The sequence below is a fragment of the Parambassis ranga genome, chromosome 3, assembly GCF_900634625.1.
Source record: "Parambassis ranga chromosome 3, fParRan2.1, whole genome shotgun sequence".
Taxonomy (NCBI): domain Eukaryota; kingdom Metazoa; phylum Chordata; class Actinopteri; family Ambassidae; genus Parambassis; species Parambassis ranga.
The window spans coordinates 7,689,950-7,713,300 of NC_041024.1; the positions used below are offsets into that span (position 1 = coordinate 7,689,950).

At 43.7% G+C, this 23,351-nt stretch overlaps 1 protein-coding gene across 3 annotated transcripts; it reads right to left on the reverse strand.

Moving 5' to 3' along the window:
• Positions 1-186: 186 nt before the first annotated feature.
• fn1b (fibronectin 1b) lies at positions 187-16,780 on the reverse strand. Of its 3 annotated transcripts, XM_028402819.1 has the most exons (46): positions 16,451-16,780; positions 16,158-16,277; positions 15,822-15,959; positions 15,498-15,629; positions 15,064-15,201; positions 14,843-14,989; positions 14,571-14,759; positions 14,246-14,428; positions 13,985-14,161; positions 13,269-13,424; positions 13,031-13,159; positions 12,770-12,913; positions 11,636-11,757; positions 10,839-11,007; positions 10,580-10,756; positions 10,221-10,349; positions 10,044-10,133; positions 9,766-9,960; positions 8,889-9,167; positions 8,531-8,794; positions 8,352-8,446; positions 8,081-8,249; positions 7,810-7,896; positions 7,480-7,671; positions 6,569-6,847; positions 6,228-6,419; positions 6,034-6,123; positions 5,616-5,882; positions 5,405-5,521; positions 5,170-5,331; positions 4,935-5,090; positions 4,726-4,842; positions 4,340-4,609; positions 4,063-4,250; positions 3,893-3,980; positions 3,625-3,804; positions 3,448-3,537; positions 3,107-3,295; positions 2,933-3,022; positions 2,058-2,485; positions 1,828-1,966; positions 1,550-1,711; positions 1,345-1,470; positions 1,141-1,247; positions 968-1,060; positions 187-844 (listed from the first exon to the last, which is right to left on the reverse strand). In XM_028402819.1, exons 1-46 carry the CDS (start codon positions 16,590-16,592, stop codon positions 767-769), a joined length of 7,371 nt encoding a protein of 2,456 aa, XP_028258620.1. In that variant the 5' UTR covers positions 16,593-16,780; the 3' UTR covers positions 187-766. The 3 variants fall into 3 exon arrangements, with proteins under 3 accessions (XP_028258620.1, XP_028258618.1, XP_028258619.1); XM_028402817.1 differs by lacking the exon at positions 6,569-6,847 and having other exon boundaries at positions 16,451-16,779; XM_028402818.1 differs by lacking the exons at positions 6,569-6,847; positions 16,158-16,277 and having other exon boundaries at positions 16,451-16,779.
• Between the last annotated feature and the right edge of the window lie 6,571 nt (positions 16,781-23,351).

Consider the following 23,351-nt stretch of genomic DNA (forward strand, 5'->3'; position numbering starts at 1 on the left):
TCTGAATATTGTCAGCAAAAAACTTTAAAAATTCTTCCTCCTTAAACCATTTTCTTCATCTAAATGTGCCAAGCCTGATTTGAACTGTGGATGTTTAAGATCATAGTTGACTCTGAACCCTTCAGACACAAGTGCAAAACAGGTCTTGAACTACTTATTTTGAGGGGGGAAAAACATATGAAGTGGTCGGTTTGGATCTCTCCAGCTTTATTAAAATAAGGGACTTCTTTTCATCAAAGGTAGAAACAAGTTTGGCACCGACAACAAAGTACAAAAATAGAACAGCTCACATTCCTGTTTACACATTCACACGTTGACATTAGAGGGACAAATTAGTAGAAGGACATTAGATGTCAGGAAAGAGTCAATCGCACATAGTACTCAGTAATGTAGGGTAGGACTACAGAGGGGGAAAAAAGCACATTTTCATGGACAGTTTGAACAACATTGCTAACATTCTTTTACTCAGTGCTTACTTTCTGACAGTTTCTGCTTTTTAATCAGGACTAATTTAAATTTCCGGTTTGTATGAATCTGACAGGTATGTGGAGGTTTGGCACTTTCTATCAGTAAACAGTGAACAGACTGGCTAAAGAGAACGATCAGGCAGCAGGGCAGTGTAACATCGAAAACATGTCAGAAAAGTTATAAGGCAGTTAGTTCATTTCACTCATGAAAACAAAATACTTGTGGATTCTACAAAAAAACAAAGGTGAGACAGTGCAGCAACTGGACGGTGAGGGAGCGGAGCAAGTGACCGATCCTTTTATTCCCGAGGATTCTGAGGAACGTGTGCATCTGCGAGCAGGTCGGGTCGGAGGCATTCAATGGGGCAGTGGATATTCTGGAGTAAAGAGTAGTAGGAAGATTGAAGGGATTATTGTTTGAATTTAAGAATTCAATAGTTTAAGAAAAGTGTTAGTTATCAAATATTTATATTAGCCTTTAAAAAAAAACCTTGACTCACTTTGCGTAGTGTGTTGTCTCCATATCTAACGGGCTGCAGCAGACTGGTGTCGACATCAGCACCTGGTCTGCGGCAGTTCTCGCATCTCCAACCCTGATGAGACAAAACGTAACATTCCATTAATTATTATTAAATCTAGATGTTTATCCAGGGCCGAGGCTGATGCGCCTTACCTGTTGTCCTCCAAAGCATGTGCAGGTGCAGATGGCACCCAGGTACTCCTTCTGCCACTGGTTGCCCACCTGGTAGGATTTACCTTCATCGTAGCACACCGATTCATCTGAAAAGGCAGACAAGCATGTTAACATTTTAATGCTCACTCCTTAACAGTGTTCTATGGTTATGTAACTTTTCTTAGGGCATTAAAGAGGCCTTACGTGGTTCACACTTGAACTCTCCTTTGCCATTTCCCAGGCAAGTGCAGCTCGTCATGTATCCTCTCTCTGAGCGACGGTCCCACTTCTCTCCAATGCGATAGTTTTTGCCGTTGTCATGGCACCACTCTAATTACAAAACAGTGAAATACAGTGTGTTTAAACTGCAGATATGTACTCCAGGAAGAATAATATGCCAAAAACTTACTGGATGAGTCACATCTGAAGTGGCCGCTGCCCAGGCCCAGACATCTGCACCACAGCTTGAAGCCAGTCTCAGACATGCGTTCCCATTCAGCACCGACATCATGGTAGGTAGCAGTCAGGGCGTCATAGCACATGTCATTAGAAGAGGGAACTCCTTCTGTAGCTGCAATGCAAAAAATAGGAGGAAGGTTTGTGAGCCACCAGTCTCTCAAAGATCCTAGGGTTGGGATTTGTAGGTCCCAATTTTAGGTGTGTTAGAATTTGCATGAGGATGCTTACTTGTGTCTCCAGCAGTGACAACCTGCTCCAGAACCTTGTGTTTGAGTGCTCCCAGCAATGCCTCCACAATCACATTATAGTTTGCTCCAGGAGTGAGGCCTACCAGAGTGGCAGTGGTGGCTGTTCCTGGCACCTGGAACTAAAGGGGTAGGAAACACACCAGATTTTTGATTTCCTCCATTATGGCTGATGAATTTTCCTCAGACTTTCCTGGAAATGATGGCCCTTACCTGGAACATCTTCTCATTTATCTCTGTAATTGGAAAGCAGGACACCTGGTAGCCTTCGCTCTGCCTGTAAGGCTTCCAGGAGAGGGTGGTTTGAGTACTGGCCTCCTGCGGGGTGGTTCCAGCAGGCTCATTCAGCTTCACAATGGGCCGTCTGCGGCCCTCTGCATCAGGAAGTTGCACATAAATCAGAGGCTCACGAACTTGTCCATAGGGAGACTGTGGGTTGCCACCATTATATCTGTAGTTGTTGCTTCCATTGTTGTTGTACTCTGTGTACTCCACATGCTGGTTCTGATCACCAAACCCATCCTGGGTATTGGTGCCTACTACCTGGACATTGTTGTCCACGTTAGTTTCAGGCACATCCAGCCTGTCATCTCTGGGGCCGATGGGCTGTGGTAGAGGCAGGGGAAGCAAGGAGTCTGGGTCTGGGCGGGAGAGATGGGGTTAGGGAAGCAGGGAGGTTAGTTGAGGGAGGGGGAGGTAAAGCACAGCTACAGCTCTTAACATATCTCAGCCAACAGGGGGCGACAGATAACAGATATGTAGCAATGCTGAGGCACTACCTCATGGCAAAGTGTGTCATAATGCAGTATTACTAACACACACAGGTATATTTTGAATGACATTTGTGAGGACATTCAAAATAAAAAGGGGTATTATGGTTTTAGGAGACTAACGCTGATTGATTGCACACTTTATCTCAAGGCTTTTACAGCCAACTATTTAATGTAGCAGAGCAGATAAAAGCTGCCATTCAAACTCTTATGTTTTATTTGATGGTTCCCATAACTAACTTGTATTTTGGCACTTGTTTCATCACCTCAGTGGGTCACATTTGTCTTTGTACAAAGCAGATGTCTTAAAATACTCACGAGTCCTGATCCTGCCTATCAGAGGAGTGCTCCTCTGTGTGTTCTGGATCGCAATGATCTTGATGATATACTCTGTGGCTGGTCTCAGGCCTGAGAATAGAAATAATTGTTGCTTAGATTATAAATAAAATGGCATATATAATGTTTGGAGTGGAAATGGACTAGTTGACACACCAGATATGGTGGCGTAGTTCTGGCCAGCATGTGGCTGTGGGACAAGCTCACGTGGTCCTCTTCCTGACTCCTCGTAGGTGACGTAGTATCCTGTGATATGTGTGGCAGGGGGCTGCCAGGTGAAGGAGATGGAGGTCGGGGTCAAAGATGTAAACTGGAGGCTGGTGGGAGCTTGGACAGCAGGTTCAGCTGTAAAAGAAAATATAATGTTAGAATGCTTGTTCTACATCAACATCTACACCCACCGAGGTAACTTCTCCCAAAAGCTCTAATCTAAAGCGACTATAACCTCTAACCAGATGATGACATATGGAAAAATCCAACACAGATTTGCACAGTACCTGTTTTAACTGTGAGAGTAAATGGGGGGCTCCTTGTGACGCCAAGCAGACTATACAGGTTAACAGAGTACATAGTGCCAGGCTGCAGACCTTCAAAAACACACAGAGTGTGAAATGAGACTCGATATCACGTTTAGAATGTGTTAACTTGTTATTCAGCAGGAAGGTGTGGCATACCCGTGAGGGTGTAGGTGGCCAGATCCCCAGGCAGGGTCCTGCTGATGGCAGGATGCAAGCCACTCGTCGGCCTGGCTTCGATAAGAAAACCTGTGATGCTCTCCCCCTTGGTGCGCCATGTGAGTGTGAACGAGGTATCCTTTACATCAGAGATACGCACACGACGAGGAGTACTCACATCTGTGTTGAGAAGAAATGAAAGAAATGGATGACTGATCAGAGAATAATGGGTGGTGGTAATGAATGAGGTTTTGGTGCAGTTGGTTACCTTCCAATGTAGTTGCCTCTCCCTCCAGTGGTCTGCTGGTGACGGAGTTCTTCAGAGCATAGACCTGTACCTGGTATGTGGTTGCCACCTAGTGTGCCGATGTAAAATTGAGAGTTACTCACAGATTAATAAGGAAATTGTGTACATATTCAGATATGAACTCTGTTTACCATGAGTCCAGGTATGACAACACGTGTGGTGTCCGGAGCTACGTTCATTTCTTTGCGGGGGGCATTGATGTTCTTTGGGGTGACAACGACACGGTAGCCTGTCAGTGTTGCATACGGAGCTCGCCATGACACAGTGAAGACGGTAGGGCCGACCTCTGAGATCATCAGGTTAGTTGGAGGAGGAATCACTGAGACAGAGACACACAGTTTAGTTAAAATTAATACAATACAAAAAAAACAACAATGACAAAGCCACGATCACGCTGATGATTTCTACCTGTGGACTGGGTTCCCACTAATGGCATGCTGGGTGTTCGGCCATGGAAGGCGATGACTTTAACAGTGTATTCAGTGCCAGGGCGAAGACCTCTCAGCACCACACTGTTCTGGTCACCTCTGGGTGCTGGACGCAGCTCTCTCTCATGGTCCTCTGAACTGGAGTATGTGACACGGTATGATGTCACCGTGCCATCGGGACTGTCCCATGTGATGCGCATGGAGGTGGCATCAATGTCAGAGAAAGTCAGTTCCGTGGGTCGGTCCATAGCTGCAGTAGAGAAGGAGTGTTTTATTCTGATCAGTTCAATTTTTCAATCAATGAAGATTTTAACCAGAAAATTCAATCTGAACCACAGAATTCAGGAAAAATCAAGACAAACTCACCAGTGATAGCATTATCCACCACAGGGGAAGAGGGTTGTCCATCATTACCAAGGGCATAAACACTAACGACATATTCTACAGTGGGCAGCAGACCTGTGAATGTCATCTGTGTCTGATCTGTAACAGAGAAGTCATTGAGATGGGAAGAAATTAATAAAAATCTAAGATGACAATGTGGTGTACTGAACATTTTATGCAGCCTATCTTACCAGGTGCCACCACCTCAGAAAAGGAGGGTCCCAAGCCATTCTTGGGGATACTTGTGACTCTGTAGCCTCTGATTGGTCCCCGAGCGGGAGACCAGCGCACTGTGATGGCGTTGTCGCTTACATCAGTCAGTCTCATGTTAGGAGGGGGCGCAGTATCTAAAAGGGGAAAGGGATGTGTTAATCATTTAATGTAGCTACTAAATATTTGTTCCGTTTAATTCACATTGATGCATACCAGTCTTGTGTGTTATATAGACAGGTGTGTTGGAGGCGGGGCTGTCTCCCCGTCCAGAAACGGCATAAACAGTGATGGTGTAGTCTGTGCCGGGATTCAGCCCATTGATGGTAGCGGTGGTCTGAGTGCCTGGGATTGTAAACTCTTGAGGAGTCTCTCCACCTAGAAGAAAAGTTCAAATGTGTGAATATGGCTGAGGTTTGGAAGAATTTATAAATTAATCGTAGTTACATACTTGTTCCTCCATAGGTGATCCTGTAGTTCTTCACTGCGACAGAGGGGGCATCCCAGCGTATGGTAATGCTAGTTGAAGTGGATGATGTGACCTCTAGGTCAGTGGGTGCATCAGAGACTGAAAAAAAAAATTTTATTTATAATATACAACTGTAATCAGGATAAAGCTGCGGCATGTAGAGGTCATGATATAAACCATTATGTAAACTCACTGGTGGCCTGTGTGCCAGTGAGAGGCTGACTCTCCTGATTGTTGCTGACAGCATACACATATATCAGGTACTCTGTCTCTGGTGCCAGTCCGGTCAAAGTGTAGTGGTTCCTGGTTGGGGGAAGCCTCTCGTCCTTGGCCCGTCCTCCACTCGTCTTCTGATAACGGATACGGTAGCCCGTGATCACAGCAGTTGGAGCCACCCAGTGCACAGTGAAAGAGGTGGTCCGGATGTCAGAAAAGTCTAAACCAGTTGGGGCATCCAGAGCTGGAAGAAAATGTGTTGGAAATGTAGTTTAATTTTAAGTTACAAAGAAATACTGGGCCTTTATTATTAGTCACTGTAAATTAATCTTGTTTTTGTAATTAAAAACAGACATGAAGAAGTGTTCTTGTCTCCTTCATCTTGTCACACTTACTTGTCCTCTGGGTCCCTGTGGCTGGTTTGCTCTCTCGTTCACCGTACACACAGACAACACTGATACGGTACTCGGTGTTGGGCAGCAGGTCTTCATAGAAATAGAGAGACACATAGTCAGAGGGGTTTGAGGAGCTGCTGTGTAAAGTTACTTTGAGACCCTTTTAAACAGACACAATCTTTGTGTTGTCTTACTCTGCAGCAGAAATGTGTTGGTGGCTCCACCAACATTAACCTCCTTGATGTCATCATCTGTGGCTGTGGGGTGGTAACGGATGACGAAGCGTGAGATGTCGCTTGGTGTGGCAACATGGGGGACAGTCCATGTCACCCTAATGTGGTCAGCGCCCACTCCTCCAAACTGCAGGTTGGTGGGAGCTGGAATGGCTGGAATAGGGAAGTGTTATAAGTTATAGCTAGTAGAGGAAAAACAGACATAACAGAAGTGTACTGACAGGACTGTGCCTTTTCTATTTGGCCCAGGTCAAAGCCCACACCCTTCCCACTGATGTGTGGAAGCGAAAGAATTGAATCACCAGCTTGTGTATGTTTGGTGTGTGTGGTCGGCTTGCTTTCTCCCTCTTCTGTAGTACTGAAGATACTGATGTCATAGTCCACACCCGGCTCCAAACCAACAATCGTGTAATAACCATCAGACGCTTCCACCATGTCTTGAATAATTGGCATGCTCTCCCCTGACGTTACCACCATTATCCGGTAACCAGTAACAACAGTACAGTTCAGAGGGATCCAGCGCAGGCCAATGGTGGTGTCAGTAATGTCGACAAAGTCAATGTGACTTGGTGCAGGGATCTCTGAAAGGGTTAGGTCAGTTGCAAAGCGCAAGCAAAAATTAGACAATCTGAAAAAGCAGAATAATTACACTGGTTATATCAAGACCATTGATTTCATTCCCAGTTAAGCAGTTAGAGAACGGTAGCCATGCTAGATAATTACACTGACAAGATTCAGAATTAAATATTGCAATCAATAATGTTATTAATGGGTATGCTGAAAATAATGTACCTTAACGCCATGCAAATTATAGGTTAACTGCAGATCGTGTTAGTAGAAGGCTTTGATGATTACAGCTGCATCAGATTTTTTATGTCTGCTAAACTTTAAGCTCATATTTTGTTCTGTTGTGCTCTCATTAAAAAATAATTTCCCACATTTGGACAGAGATATGTAGGAAATTGACTTCAACTTTGGCTGGTTGGGTGTGTTTGCTCATTTTAGAGTTATTCTGCTCTCTCAACAGAAATCTACTAATGCAGCTTTAGTTTCTTTTGAAGCTATGTACAGCTTTGTAAAGGGTGGGGTTAATGAATATTAATGACAGGAGGTGAGTCGGCTCCAGTCGCACTGACAGCATTTCTATTGATCCTCCTTCTTAACTGGATATAAGTGTATTTTTTTATGTTTGTTAACATGTGCAAATGCCTACCTGGTGTAATAATAGTAGACACAGGCACGCTTTCCAACTGGCCCTTGGTAGTGAACACACTGATGTTGTACTCCACACCGAGATTCAGGTTCTCTAGCAGGATTGAGTTTTGATCAGCTGAAACAAACTCTTCCAGGGAATTTCCTCTCTGGCCATTGGTTGGTGTGCTTGTCACCCTGTACCTTGTGACGCCTGCAGAGAGGTGGGGGAGGAATTACAAATATGGTGGAGACAGACATTCTGTCCTTTGTAGAAAAAAAAAATATAATTTGAAGGCCAAAGTCTAGACTTGGGAAGTTTGCAGTGCGTGGGGACATGGTCAATATTTACCTGGTGTTTTGGAGGGAACCCAGTGGACTGTGAGATCTCCTGTGCTGGGGTTGGACTCCACTCTGAGGTCAGTGGGAGGAGACAGTGCTGTGAAGACAGAAAAGATTTGTAACATCTTGCATATACAGATTTCTGATGTGTTGAAAAGTGCTGTGTTAGCTTACAGGAGCATTAAAACAGTTCAGTGATCAGTTTTTTTAAGTGATATTACTGTTGCGGTTTTTCAGCATTCATCACTATGTGTGCTTTTCTCTGTGAAATAGATACGCACATGTGACAACGGTGCGGGTGATGGGGTTTCCACGGTTCCGTCCGTTGAATATTGGCTGAACATTGTAGGTGTACTGAGTTCCAGGAATCAAACCACCAACATAAACACGTCCAGAGTCAGATGTGTCCTCTCTGGGAGACTCGCCTTCCTGGCTGGGGAGCACAGACAGCTGTGGAGGAGGGATAGATGCACAGAGATCAGAAAAATACCACAGCCAACACATGAAAAACCCATTCAATAACTGAAAATAAATATCAGGCTGATTTTCTACCTTATAGCTGAACCTGCGGACAGGTATCCAGGAGATGATGATGGAGGTATCAGTAACCTCCGTGCTGAAAGCAGGAGCATTTCCAATCTGGGGAGCTGGAATGAGAAAAGAGTTGGGAAAAAGACTGTTACATTTTAATCCTTGTTTCAATGCCAATGTTCCACTCTCTTAATACCAACCAGTGGTGAAATATGTAGTAACGCCCTCGCTGAGTTCATTCTCTAGCTCAGAGTGCAGTGTAGCAGTGTAGTGTGTGTCTGGACGTAAATTCTTCAGGGGGTACTGGGTGACGCCGCCGGGGATCCTCTTCTCGACGGGGCTGGAGCCCTCGATGCTCAGAAAGAGGCGGAAGCCACTAACAATGGCACGGGGAGCCTCCCAGATGACTAGTGCACTGTCGGGGCCGACGTCAGTAAAACGCACATTTGTTGGTGAATCAGGTTCTGAAAGAGTCAACAAATAAAACATGTGTAAGACAGAAAACCTTCTATGTTTTTTATACTTGTTCATGTCTGTGTCCGGATGATTATCACTTACTGGTATGTCTTTCCCCCACAAGTGGCTCACTCTCCACTCCACCGCTGATGGCGTAGATGTAGAAGCGGTAGAGTGTGCCTGGCTGCAGGTGGGTGACATCAGCGTATGCGTTGGGTGACACGGGCAGCTGCAGGGGCCTAAGCTCAGTGCCGTCAGGGCTAACGGGTGAGAAGATCACTTTGTAACCAGACACCTCACTGGGTGGACCAGTCCAGGTGATGGTGATCTTCACATCTGAGACCTCATAGAACTGCAGGTCTGTTGGGGCTGAAACCTGCTCTGTAGACAGATAGTGGGATATTGATGGACAAGGATAAGAATCTGAGCACTAGAGATACTGTGGGGCTTATTGTTATGAGTGGACTGGGACGCCATTTTGTTTTTGTTTGGAGAAAGAATGTACATTTTAACAAGCATGTTAGGCTAAAATAGTGTAATAGAAGCCTTTTTGAGAGATATTAGCTTGGACAAAGAAAAAAGCCAGATAATAGATTATAGGATTGGACAAAATGAGTGCTATTCTCTAAAGCATGTGGTTTTAATGTTGTAAAATAATGAAACACTCATTTTTTTGTGCCAGGCACAAGGAGTATAAAGAAAATCCATTCTAAGATACATAAAGGATTTATGGAGTGCTTCCACTGTGGTTTTGGCTGCACACTCATGTGTCAAGAGGTCATTCAGAAATGTATGAAGAACAAATACTGCGATGGTATAAGCTATAGCACAGTTTGACACAAGTGTTCAACAAGCTTGGTCTTAATTGAGCTTCTTGGCTCTATATTGGAATCTGCAGCTGCAAGTATAAACAAAAGGGAAAGAATGATCTGACGTATTTTTCTTCTTAATGTGTAACATCTGTTTAAAAATGTTGTACCTTGTTGAGGAGTTCCTGCAGTGTTGACCTGCACAAAAAGAGGCTCACTCTCCTGGGTCTCTTCTACAGCGTAGATACTGATGTTGTATAGCTGGCCGGGGTGAAGGTCAACCAGTGTTACCGACGTCTCAGTGTCGGGCAGGATCAGCTCAGTCCTGCTGCCCTCTTCTGAAGGCGTGTATACCACACGATAACCTGCAGGCGCAAGCATACATTCACACACAGCCAGAACAAAATGGATTTAAATTTATATTGCAGACATCACAAGTAGTCCTTACCAGTAATAGGAGCCTGAGGTCTGGACCAGCTGATACGGATGGAAGTCTCTTCCACCTCATCGACAATGTGTTGGCTAGGTGTGTCAGGAGCTGAAGCAGGAAAAAACAGGATTACTCTTAAAGAAATTCAGATTTTAATATCATGACGATGAAGGATGTGGAGCAGGCTTCTCCTACCTGTAGTCTGTGAGGTGGTCAGGATGAGGTTCGGCTCTCCCTGATCTGGGAGTTCATAGACACTGATGTTGTATCTACGTCCAGGCAGGAGGTCAGAGAGGGTGACAGAGGAGACTGTGTGAGGAAGAGCTGTGAACACACAAATGGTTCTGTTATAGACCTAAGAAGGTGTCCGGCATGCACGCCGCATGCAATACTGGACTTCTTACCATGATTATCCAGCCATTATCCACCTTTATAATCCACACTGCACATTTCTAATACAAGCTGACTTTTAATATGATGCATCTAACCTGGAAAACATCACAATTTCCACTACCTAAAACATTATTAGCTAGCAGGTTTGAGCAGACACTCACTCAGGACGTTGGTCTTGGCCCCTTCCTCACTCAGCTCATACTCCACCCTGAAGCCTGAGACGGTGGAAGAAGCTGATGTCCAGGACACAACAAAGCTGTTTGAGGTGATTTCTGTCACAGACTCAGATGTGTCCAAGAGTGCAGGAAGCTGGCTTGTCTCTCCCTCCGATGTTTCCACTTGAGACATAAAGAAATAAGATATGAATATTTCTTTGAAATTTCCCACACCGAGAGAATGATTCAGCTTTAGTTTACTCACAAGAGCCACTGGTAGTTGTGAAATCGAATCGTGTGACCTCACGGCGTCCGTATTGCAGTATGCTGATCAGCTGACCCTCATAGGTAACACCTGGACGGAGCCCACTAATCGTGTAGGAGTTGATGTGGCCGGGGATGGTGGCCTCCCTCCAGGGTGCACGACTGTTTTTCTAAAGGAAGTGGGTCAATGAATGAAAGGTCAATAGAAATTTTGACGTATTGAAAAGAATCCTCAACCTTTCCAGTTAAAATATTTACTCAGCTGGAAATTCTGTGTTTCTATGTGCCAATTCTCATTGGCACATAAAAACAAAGACATATTCAAAGTTTTTATGAAATGTAAATTAGGACTCTATAGTCTGTATATTTTGGATTGGACACTGGCTAACACCCATTAACTGCCACATCCGGCATCAGGAGTATTTAGGCTACTCTTGCACATCCAGAAAGCTACAAACCCTCCAAGCAGGAGGGCTGGATGACGGCTTTGCTGTCCAAAATATACAAACCCCATAAGAGGAAATCTGTTTGCCTCCAATTCCAATTCATAAACATTTCAACCAGTCTGTCATTCTTTGAGGTCTTCAAAGTGAGAGCAGGATATTTATCTTGGAATCAGCTGAAAAGAAATTGTGTTTGTGTGTTCGGAGAGTAAAGGGGATTTCATGTACCCTAGAATCACTGTTTGTTCAAACTTCAGACTACATCACATGTGACCTCATTCAGTGTGTTTGACCACCGCTAATAATGTTGCCAATTTATACAAGAACATTTATATAATGTATAATTGTGACTCACAATTCTCCATTTGAGGATGTACTGGGTGATGTGAACAGATGAGGGTGGGTTCCACTGAATGGGGTGGGAGTCTGGCTGCTTTCCTGCCTCTGTGATGATCACCTGGACAGGTTTGTAGCCATCTGAGGAGGAGGAAGAAGTGTGTAAAATGTTAGGAGAAGAGTAGGAGAGCACAGGTGCTGTTGGCAACACTAAAGAAAAGACCTGCACATAATACAACAGTGTTAGCTGGTTGGAGTGTGGGTGAAAGTTGGCTACTTTTTGGTGAGGCCTGTCAGATGGATTCATTGTTTTGGGACAGAACCAGACCACCAGACGGTGCTAAACTAGCTCAAATAACTACTGACATCTTACAGTCTGACATAACACCCCAGTACTATATTCATCACACGTTATCTAGCTTCTGTTACCTAAGAACACACAGGTAAGGCTTCACACTCTCCTGGCTCTGCACTAATGATCGATGCAACTTTTAGGTCAATGTGTGATTCAGGACTGTGCTGCAGTGTAAAGTGCAACATTAAGCAACTTTTAACCCAAACAGAAAGAGATACCAGAGGCAGGAATTGCTAGTCTGCCTACGCTCTTACAAAGGAATGCATCATTGATCTACCAGACAGGAGAGAAAAAAAACTCCTTCACTACAAAGACCAAAGGGAAATCAGAAGGTGGGGTGATGTGGCTGGCCAATACTTCATGTCCAGACTCCATTTGCCAGACTTCAAAGTAAAAAAAAAAACCCTGAACCCCTGCTCCCCTTAACCAAAGCAAACCTTTTCTTTCAGCAGTGTGTGATGGGAGGTTAGGTGTAGGTGAGAAGAAGGAGGTCAGGTATGTAGGCGAGTTGAACGAGTACAGCAAATATAAAGTGCTAACGGCTGTAGAATTCATAGACAAGCCACAGAAAAGAAACGTAAATTTAAAAAAAACTACAATTCCCATAGAATTCAATGACAACTGCGTGTTTTGTTAACCTATTTTCGATTTTAAGGTGCACAGACATTTTTGAAATTTTGTTTGGCTACAACCTGCAATGAACAAAACACACTGGCTATTTGTCCACAGACATACTGATGATACTGATGAGAGAACTGATTGGCCAAGACACTACAGAACATGGCAAGACTTTTTTACCTTGATAGGTCTGCTGTGGTGCACATCTCAGTTCTCCGATTCCTTTGCCATAGCAATAACAGCGGTAGTGGATGTTATGGATGACTTTGTCCCATGACTCTCCAATCTGATAGAACGTCCTGGTCTGTGGCTCCTGACACTGATCTGTCTCAGAAAACACAGGGGGGGAAAGTGCACTGAGCAGGTGGAACAGGGAAGAGCAGGGCTGTAATTCTCAGCTTTAATTCCCCCAACAGTCAAGCTAATAAACCATGAACACACCGATTGCATCACACTTCCAGCGTCCACGCCCCTGTCCGTAGCAGGTGCAGTTCATCATGTAGCCCTCGTTATGGCGTTTGGAGAATTCCTGGTTTACTTCATAGGTCAGGCCATCAACAACACATTGATCTGGACACATCAAAGCAAGAAAAAGAAACAGTAAATAAATGTAGATGATTTCTGTATGACTTTTAGAAGCTTCTAAAAGACTTAGATAGTTCTAAGTTAGCTCTCTGACCTCGCAGCTGTGAGTGAGCAATACAGCTCCACTCTCCACGACCATTGCCCTGGCATGTGCACTCCATCATGTGACCCATGACATCATGGCGTTTGTCCCACTTGTCGCCCACGCGGTACATCACTCCATCATTGGTGGTACACACCTCCTCATGGGCTATTTAAAAAAGAAAGGGGGGAATACAAAACAAGACAGTCAGTACTTCCTTTTTGTGTCTGTTGTTTATACATTTGTGCAATCACATGCTGCTGTGTGAATGGTCCTCAGTCAGGCCTGTGTCTCGCCTGTTTATGTCATGAAACAGTTATGCAACAGCCTGGACAGAGTCATTACTCTCCCATGACCACTTTAAGAGCCAGTTATTTAGCTCCTAATTGTCTATAAGTGACCCGTGCACCAAACAGTCATTAAATTCTGTGAGAACAAGATGAGATAAGCATTTTAGTTTAACTACATATTTCTTCAAAATAAAGAGATCTATAGCATGATAATGTGTCCTTGACCAGCCATTAACAAGAGCCCAAATGGTACTGGATTTTTGGGACCAATTCCACTATTTAGTAGTGAAGAAAACATAACATGTGATACATGTGCATGAGTACTGAGAGTTCTGCCATCAGACGACTTGGTATGCACTCTGCAGTACAAACTAACCCCAGCATATTTTGTGCATTATGTTGATTATGTCTAAAAGAGAAGAAGAAGAACATCCTCACCCGCCATGGGGCAAAATCCAAAGTGCTGATCTGTGTCATAGCTGTATGTGGTACCACACCACCTCATGCCATCACGGCGCCCATCGGAGGTGCAGTCAGTGTAGTTACGGCCGCTGTAGAGGAAGGGGAAGTGGCAGAGGGCACCGTTGGAGTTCCCACCAAGTGTTGTGACAATGGCTGGAATTAAAATGCATACAAAAATAGTTACGATATGTTGAATAGAGCAGTGGTCATGTTTGCATCCCTGTTGCACAGTCTCACCATTGTTTTCAGTGCAGAAGGAGTACTGTTGATCTCTCTCGTAGTCTGAGGTTGTGGAGCACCAGAGCTGCCCATCTGTGCGTCCATCTGATGTGCAAGAGTAGTATGTCTTCCCCATGAAGACAAATGGGAACACACATGGCTGGCCATTAGAGTTACCACCATACACCTGGTTTTTGGCTTCTGCACAAACAGGACAGGGAAGGGTGAGATGATGATCAACTGAGCGTTGGGCATGAATCAGAACCATCTCTAATAACTATGTGTTTTCATTGTTCTTCACAGTCTGAGACCCCTGCTCTTCTTCTCTCACTCCTGTACTCACCCCACTCCTGACAGCTGACCCCGTTGCCCAGACAGGTACACAGCATCTGTTCGTTGCCCTGATTTCTGGTCCACCGCTGTCCTTCATAGAAGTAGGCTCCAGAGTCTGTGCGGCATGTTCCCTCAGTGAGGAGTTCAGGCTGCTGCCGGGACTGGGTACGAGTGGGGGTCAACACAACAGTACCTGTTGCTGTGTGTCACCAAACAGGTAAATGTTAGGGCTGTGAACAACGAGAGCAGCAGAATCCTTGAGCAATAGTTTTTGAGTCTTACTTCGGCCTGTGTTGTGTCTTTCACACTTCCATTCTCCACGACCATTTCCTAAGCACAGACACTGCACAACGTGTCCACTGGCATCAGTTTTCGTCCATGTGTCACCAATTCGGTAAGCCCTCCTGGTGTCCTGGTCATTACAGCGGTCTGGTTGGAGAAGAAAAGCAGTCAGCAGCTGCCACTTCAAAGTGTGTGTTCATGTGTTTGAATTATCTGCTTACTCCTTGAGGTGCAGGTGATACGCCCATTTCCTTCTCCCAGACAGGTGCAGTCGAGCATCATCCATCCTTGGTATGGTTTCTCCCAGGTCTGCCCCACCATGTATGATTGTGCAGCATTGTTGTCATAGCAACGTTCAGCTGTAGAAAGAAAGGACAACAAAATCATAGTTTTGTCAAAAAAACTGCAGAAATTAAAGAATCTAAATCACAGCATATAATTAAAGAGAAAATAATAAACAATAGTGAAGATAAAGACATGCTCTCTCACTTATCTTGTTTGTCTGTACTAATATCAAATATTTACTGTGCTATCAAACAACCATGCTTTTGAGAAATGACTGTGAATATACCGGCTTAAGTTCTGATATTTTACATCTGGAAAGTGTCGACATCTTGACTGTTCTGCAGGGTTAACCTTGTATCAGTGCACTCACCGACTGGTTTGCATGTCCACTCTCCTTTGCCATTTCCAAGACACACGCACTCCAGCATGTAGTCAGCAGTTTCATGAGGCCTCTGCCAAGTGTCCCCAATTTTATAAGACCTCCCACCTTCATGGCAACGGTCTGTGAATAACAAATTGTGAAAGAATTGTTAGTTAAGATTTTTATTTTTATGCACCATTCAATGTTATATGACGTTTTAAATGTTAATAAATAACTTCTAACATGAGTTAATGACACACAGTATGTCTGGAAAAATACATTTTTAATTTAAAATCATGTTTTTTTTAGCAGTAGGCAAATCTGGCAACTCACTTGCGATGGTACAGCTAATCTTTCCCCGACCAGAACCAATACAGGTGCAGTCCCACATCATCCCGTCCTTAGGTCTCTCATAGGTTTCACCGACTTGGTATGTCCGGTCATTGTACTTATCATAACAGGTCTCCTCCACTGAGAGAAAAAAAACAGAGGAAAGAGCAGAAGGTTAAGCGGCTGTTATTGTGGAGACTGATTTCTCTCTCTCTCTCGCTGCGTAAAGACGCACCACTGACTGAACAAGCGAACATGTTTGTGTGGAACACAGACAGTTCTGAAAAAGTGACAGGCTGTGTCACTTGAGGAGAGGCACTGTGCTGCGCTCTCACTGACCTTCAAGCTTAGTTTTACACTTGATGCCTCCACTGCAGGTGCACACTAGCGTACTACCACGGTAGGGCTTCTCCCACTGCTCGTTCTCTCTGTATGAGCGACCGTTTTCTTCACAGCCGACTATAAATCATAACAGGAGCATCGTTACATAAACACTGTGTCAGAAAAAACTTTTTCGTTGTTTACATTTTGTGGTTTGATTTAAAAAGAATGTTCAGTTATAAGAATTAACACAACACGCACAAGAAAACATCTTCTAATCAAAAGAATATTTTGCAGGTCTTTGCACCAACCTGAAGTGACAGCTGCTGTGTCATGGAGCTCAGGATACACTTGGTACTGGCCAGTTTGCCTTTTGGTCTTCTTTGGAAAGCCGTGGACTGCGCTGCTTACGCACAACGCAACCAGCAACCCCGTCAGTGGGCTACCAGTCATTTTGTGACAGAATAAGAATTTCTGTATAAATTAAAAAATAGCTAAAGCGAAAAAGAAGAAGAAGAGAGTGTAGGAATTAAGCTGGAGGAGATCTGGTTTCTGTCCCTTATATTGTTCGCTCCCAGTCGCTGCTTTTTTCCAAGCGGTTCAGTGTGCCGCCTCGCAGCTGGTGCACCAGACCGAGGAGAGGGGAGCGCGCTGGTTTTATATCAGGACGCACCGCTGCAGCCTATTGAAGGGGAGGGATTTTACTGGAGCTTGGATGACCCGCCCGAGAGTGAGCAATACTTGCACTGCTCACCTCACTTTCAAGAAACGAAGCCACAAGACAAGAAAAAATATAAGATAAATCCGCTTCAAGACATTTTATAAGTAGAGCAGGATGGGACATGCAGGGGGTGGGGGGGGGGGGGGGGGGGGGGGGGGGGGGTGTAATAAATCAATGCAAAGCAGGATTTCACTACTAAATGTATGATACATAAACAACTCACATCAATAATTTAACCACTTCAGGGTTTTGGTTATTGTTGTTTTTAATAATTGTTCCCATAACAAGTGTATCATTAAATCTGTAAAATCCCAGAATGTACAAACATACGGCTGATTTAAACAATCTGAGCTTTATGATATAACGCCACTAATCTCAAAAATGTCCACCCTGCTGTGGATTTGTGCTCCTATTCAAAGCTAAAGATTAGGGAGTGCATCTATAAAACTTGCACAATAAATCTGAATAGTTGAACATTGAAGCTGTTTACTGTCATGCTTGATACCGGCTCCTTCTGCTTCTAGATAAATCATAGAAAAACAAAGGGGAACCTAAATCTTTATGTACTTTTTATCTTTGTTGAGCAATCAGTCGCTTTGATCTTTTTTCTTCAGAATATTTGTCGAGTCATGCTGTTTGCGTGCTTCTTATTTTGATGTTAAAAGGTAAAGGTACAATGCCTGAAAATGAATGTCACAGTTTCTCTGCAACATTTGCCTCTTTTCTCTCCTCATTCTCTACTGCAGTTTTTCCTTTTCTTTATTTGTCATCCGTCTAGTTAGTGAAGTGTGTGAGACAAAAGAAATTGTCTTTGCATATATCTATAATTCACCTTTAGTGCACATTGATTTTTCCACACATCTTCTTTTTGACATTTTGTGCCTAATAACTGTCCATGGATGTATTTCTGTGCCAGAAACAAAGTGTCTGGATCTGCTGAACTTACTCACAGATCTGGTCTGGAGAGCAGCTACTGTGTGTTAGACTGTGGTCAAATGATTCCTGTCAAACAGCTGAAGGAACACACTGTCCCATAGTGTTGAGGCATGAAACACCAAGCAGACGTTTTTGGGGAAACGGAGGTATGAAACAGTGAAAACACAGTCCTTGTGTGTTTTTACTGTTTTATTTTTTTTAAGTAAGCACAACTGAGTCACACAATCTGTCCTGTGTGGAAAAAAGCCTTCACATACTTTCCACTTGTGAAACAGCGCCAAAGTGTGGAGGCTCAAAACACTGGAGTGCCTCAAGCCTCAAGTATTACTTAACTTCCATATTCACTGATGTCTTACAACAGGTTTCCTGAGCGTGCACTCATGCAGTATATGGGGGAGAAACAGGGTTAAAAGAACGTATAAATATTTGAACAAAAGAGACATTTAGTTCTTCGTAGAATGGAGGATTCTGGGTATGAGTTAATATCCTGAGCTGTTAGGTCTTACTATCAGATTTATGGGCTGTCTCTGCCGAAGCCTCAGGAGGCAGCCTGGCTTATATCACAGAGATTCACTCCATCCTATCTTCTCCTTCTGTCTCTGTTTTCCACATGATATCCATTTTTCAGCAAAGATTTATCCACACTTGTTGTTAAGTCTCAATGATTTGTATTTGGGATCTTAGTGGAGCAGACAGCTGATCCGAGGACTGCCCTTACTGCAGAGCATTTTACTGACTGTATTTTAGACTCTTAGAATTTATAATTAATACTAAACATTGTTTGGGTTAGAACATTGATTGCAACATCTGTGTTTATCTGCACAAGATGGATATGAAAAATCCACATTACTAAGCAAGTGTATATGTTTGGTAATAATAAAAGTCTGCAGATACAGATTACATAAAGAGTTTGTAATTTTAATTGATGTCATGTCTCTTAGACAACATCGGCAAATAGATCTCTTAACCTTGCACTAAACATATAAAAACTAGAGCTAAAATTTACCATATGTGATCTGATCTTTAGTTATTTCTCTCCTTACATTCCAGGACATTGGTGGAAAAATAACTGAATCCTTGGATTTTATAAGGTCAGTTTTTTTTGGCAGTAATGAGCTCAAATGCATTTCCAGAAGCAGCAGATCTTCAACAGGGAGTTTGAGGTATTTCTCCTCACAGACCTGTTTCACTTCTGCTTTAATCTAGAGAGAACTAGTATGTCATTCAATGGCCTTTCTACAAGGTCTAGGCTCCAAAAGGGAGATTTTCTTCGTGTAATGATACCCTGTAGTAGATTTACTTCAAGGCCAATGTCTTTCTGCATAACACAATATCTACGGAGCTTAAGCAGGCAGACAGATATATATATCCCGTATAATATCCATGTTTATTTCCAAACGCACAAAAGCAATTCCAAATCATGATGTTTGACACCATACACCTACAAGCATCTCGAGGTCAATAAGTGTTGGCCATATTTTTATAAACATGTAAGCAGAATGGGAAGTTATTTGTGTTTTTACCAGAGTCTTCCTGGCCCCAGGACCTCCACCCAGCTGACCGTGCCTATGAGGTCTTTGTCAGGTCTTGTTGCCTACATTTCCCAAACCAAAAAAGGTGTAAGTACAGCTGCTTTTGGTGGAGTTTCTAAAGGTTTACAAGCTTTAACACATGCAGATCCTTTGGAGAGCTTGTTTTTAAAGTGTGGTTCTCCACCCAGGTTTCACCAAACTGTGGATGGGCAGTTTGGAGCATAGAGCCAGATGGCCACAGCTGGATGGAATAACTGGGGGAGGCAGTGGGTGGAGGATGGTGGGGATGTGAAGTGATAGAGGTGGAAAAGAAAGCTGAGAGGGAAATAGTCGGAGGGTAAGGTGGCCAGCTTGTAGACCAGAAGGGTGGAGGCAGAAACAAGCAGCAGTGTGACCATGGCTGACTGTCTTACACACCCTTGTGTGGCTGCTCTCCTGCTGTTTGTTCTGCAGTGGCTGCATTTGTAAATCAGCAGTTAAAATACGAACAAACAAAAAAAGATATGCAGAAGTTTGTGCTGTAGAAGCCAGACACTGTACGAACATGTTGAGCAACAAAATTTGAGTTTGTCAGCACTCCTACCGGCCCTCGTCATCTCAAGTCTGAATCAGCCTGAATTTTCTGCACAGGATGTGAAGAGCATCTGCTGGCGACAAATGCAAGAGGTCGACCCTTGCTGAGACGAACCCTCTGACGAAGCGCTCGCCAAAGATTCCACAACACTGTGCTACAATACAGAGTTACCATGGTAACCAGATTGGGTGGGGCCATTTCCTAAGTGACACTGAGGGCTTGACTTGACAAGTGACGGGTACTAGTGGCAATCCATCATCAACTGAATTATATGTTGAGTCAGACAAGACACTCACACACTCCTGAGAGGAGCTTACATGAGTGTCAGGAGTCCAGAAGAGGAAAGGAACCCAATATTGTACATTAGTTCATAAGCAAATACCTAATAATAACAAGTGGCAAGCCTGACTCAAAGGCAAAAGACCAACCTTTCATCAGTTACTGTAACATAGAATAAATATAACAGCTGAAAGGTTTGAAATATTGTTCATAGTTTTTATATTGTTAGAGACATTTATGACAGAAAGTGAACCAATGAAGACCTTTTAACCAACCCCCCACCCTCCAGACAGCTGTGTTCAGTCACAGTTTATACCTCCACCAGTCAAACCTGACATAAGCTGTGCAGCCATTTCCAGGACAGCAGTCTTTTTGTGACACTTTGAGCCACAGACGTGGAAACCTCGACTGTGTTTTTACACCATGACATGAGGTGTAAATAAGCATGACCTTAGCAGGGTAGCATGTGTGTTTCCATTTCTGTCAGTGTGTTTGTGAGAGTGGGGCAGAGAAATGTTTAAAAGGAACAGTGGTCTTAGTGCTTCTTTAACCTGTGCCCTCACAGCCATTCCAGTTTGGCCTTGGAGAATCACTCAGCATGAAAGGATGAGCTGCCCTTTTCCTGTGGGGTTAAGTCCCCAGACTGTGCCTCTGGTTTTAATAAAGCCAATGAGTAAAGTAGAGGAAGCTGTCTGCATTTTGTTTATCCACCGGAATGAAAAAAAAGCTACTTTGTTAAATGTCAGAAAACAAGCTTTGCAGACATGCACAGAATTTGGGACCCATGTGAAAGTGTCTGTCCCGTTTCCTGTTGTCACGCCAACTAAGGCTGATTGTTTTATAAAACAGAGAGTCCAGTTCACCACACTAATGAATCCGCTGATTCTGCCGACAGTGGAAAGGTGATGATATTCACACAGACAGGGCACATTTCCAAAGGACTTACAAAGCTCTAAAGGCAGCACGGCAGAGGATCATTCAACCCTGGCCAGTTACTCACACTGTTGGTGTGTGTCTGCGATGTGCGTTTGTGTGCAAACCCCCTCGCCACAACCTGCCTGCTTCGTCATCTCTGCTCACTGAGCAGGTTGTCTTTGAAAGATCCTAGAAGAAGTGGACAAAGCAGTGCTTTGAGTGAGCAGAGCTTTTGCTGGCCTTCAGGAAACGTGTCTGCAGCAGTGTAGGTTCAGAAAAGGTGCACAGATGGACAGAACACACACAGGAAATCACACACATGTCATGTCGTTATTGAACAGAAAATATATTTACTGCATTCTGCAGCAAAAGCTGAGCAAACGAAAACTGAAGCAGTTTTTCTTTTAAAATACACAGCCTCAAAAAGCATTAACTCCATTTGCTCCCATGGGGTCACAGTAACACAGAGACGACCGTGTCTCCCTGTCTCCTCCTTTACCGATTGGATCCCTAGATTCTCCCACACCAGCTGGGAGAAATAATCTCTCCAGGAAGCCCTGGGTTAGCTACTGTGCCTCCACCCAGCCAACTATGCCTAAGGTCTTAGTCAGGTCAAAACCACCTGAAACTGATTCCTCTCAGTGTAGCAGCAAATCTTCTCCAAGCTGCTCTGCAGGGATTATGACACAGAAAATGATGACCATATGTGAGGGTGCGGTATAATCCTGTCAATGAAAATCATGACCAGGACTAAATTGAATGGGTCTGACTAAGCATGCAGATACACCTCTCAGTGAATCTACAGAGAACTAGCTACATGCAGAAGCACATTTATTATGTGTTTTATTAGACACCAGGTGTTTTCTGCAGATCACTGAGGGCTGAATGTTCCATAACATACAGTTTAGCATTCCTGCTTGCCTCTTAAAATTTCCCGACAACATTAGTAATGTCCACTTTCATAACTCTGCCAAGCCAAGCCAAGCACAGGTTTGTGTTTTTCTCATTGTCTGTACTCTGTGAATTTTTTACCATTTCCCTGCCAAAGCAACAATCATGTACGGGAACTCACAATATCAAGTATTTTCTGCAGCCTGACCCTCAGGACGATGCAGAAAAACTTTCCAAATCAGTGAGGGGAAATATCATTACTGTGTACCTTGCTGTAAGCATCACCATTACTCATCCATTCCCGTCTAGACGACATGGACTTGCCAGCATACCTGGGGCTATAGGAGAAGGAGTGGGCCTACCTGCCTCCTGCCTCACCCCAGGTGAGGTCAGTCTGTTTTGGGAAATGGATGACTAGGCTCTGTATAGTTGCATGCAAAGGTAATTAACAATAAACAAAAACAAAATAATCTGTCATTTGTAATTCAAAGGAAACAAAAACAGTGCAGCTGGCTCGTTCTCATACAGACCACCACAGCCCCCCTACAACACTAACACAGTCAGACACTTCTACAAATATATACGCAAGCATAGAAATACACAGACACCTCAGCAAACACAGTCTGCTTGTTTGTTCTCAGATTCTACCACATATTTGTGCTCATGTACAGTCATCCACAGACCTCGTAAATGAGGCTAGAATCAAAGTATTGCATCACCTCAGCAACAAAATCCTCCTTCTCTGGCTGTGATTTTTGCAGACACAGTTGTGTTAGTATTCTGTTTTAACATCACCACTTGAAATAATACACAGGGCCGGAGAAGAGATTGAGTGGCAGAGACGGGGGGGCTGTTGATGAGCAGTCTGCTATTCAGCAGCTGAGTAAAGCCTGGGTCACAGTTCACACCCAGACAGTGATTTTTCCCAGTGGCTAACAGGAGGGATATAATGGCATTTTCTCAGCGTTGGTAGGGTTATGATGATGTTGGGACTGTAAAGTGTCATCTAGTCATCAGAGACAGACACTTTCTATTTAAAGACAAGAATTGATTTTGAGACCAGACTGGATATTAATATGAAGGTCACAGCCTTAGCAGTGCTTGTTTATTTTTCTTCCTAATTCAAAACTTGGCAAAGAGGTGAAGTAAAAGTACAGGCGATACTTACAGAGCACCACATACTCATGATAATGCTTATGCACAAGTTGAATCGAAAAAGGAATTTTCAGATTTTTCTGAAATGAGGTGTTATTGTAGAAAAATCATGAAATGTTGGAATGAAAGCATTCATTCAGCAGCTGTTCATTTACTGTAACATCATCAAAGAACAATTCCACGTGGGCGAGATGATTGTTCCACCTTAT

Excerpts from the sequence above, each read along its gene's own strand:
- fn1b (XM_028402819.1), bottom strand. The coding sequence starts at position 16,592 with ATGACTGGTAGCCCACTGACGGGGTTGCTGGTTGCGTTGTGCGTAAGC. Across the intron at positions 3,296-3,447 it reads TACTCTCACAGTTAAAACAG|CTGAACCTGCTGTCCAAGCT; the intron begins GTACTGTGCAAA and ends TTTCTTTTACAG. Across the intron at positions 845-967 it reads GAGACAACACACTACGCAAA|AATATCCACTGCCCCATTGA; the intron begins GTGAGTCAAGGT and ends TCTTTACTCCAG.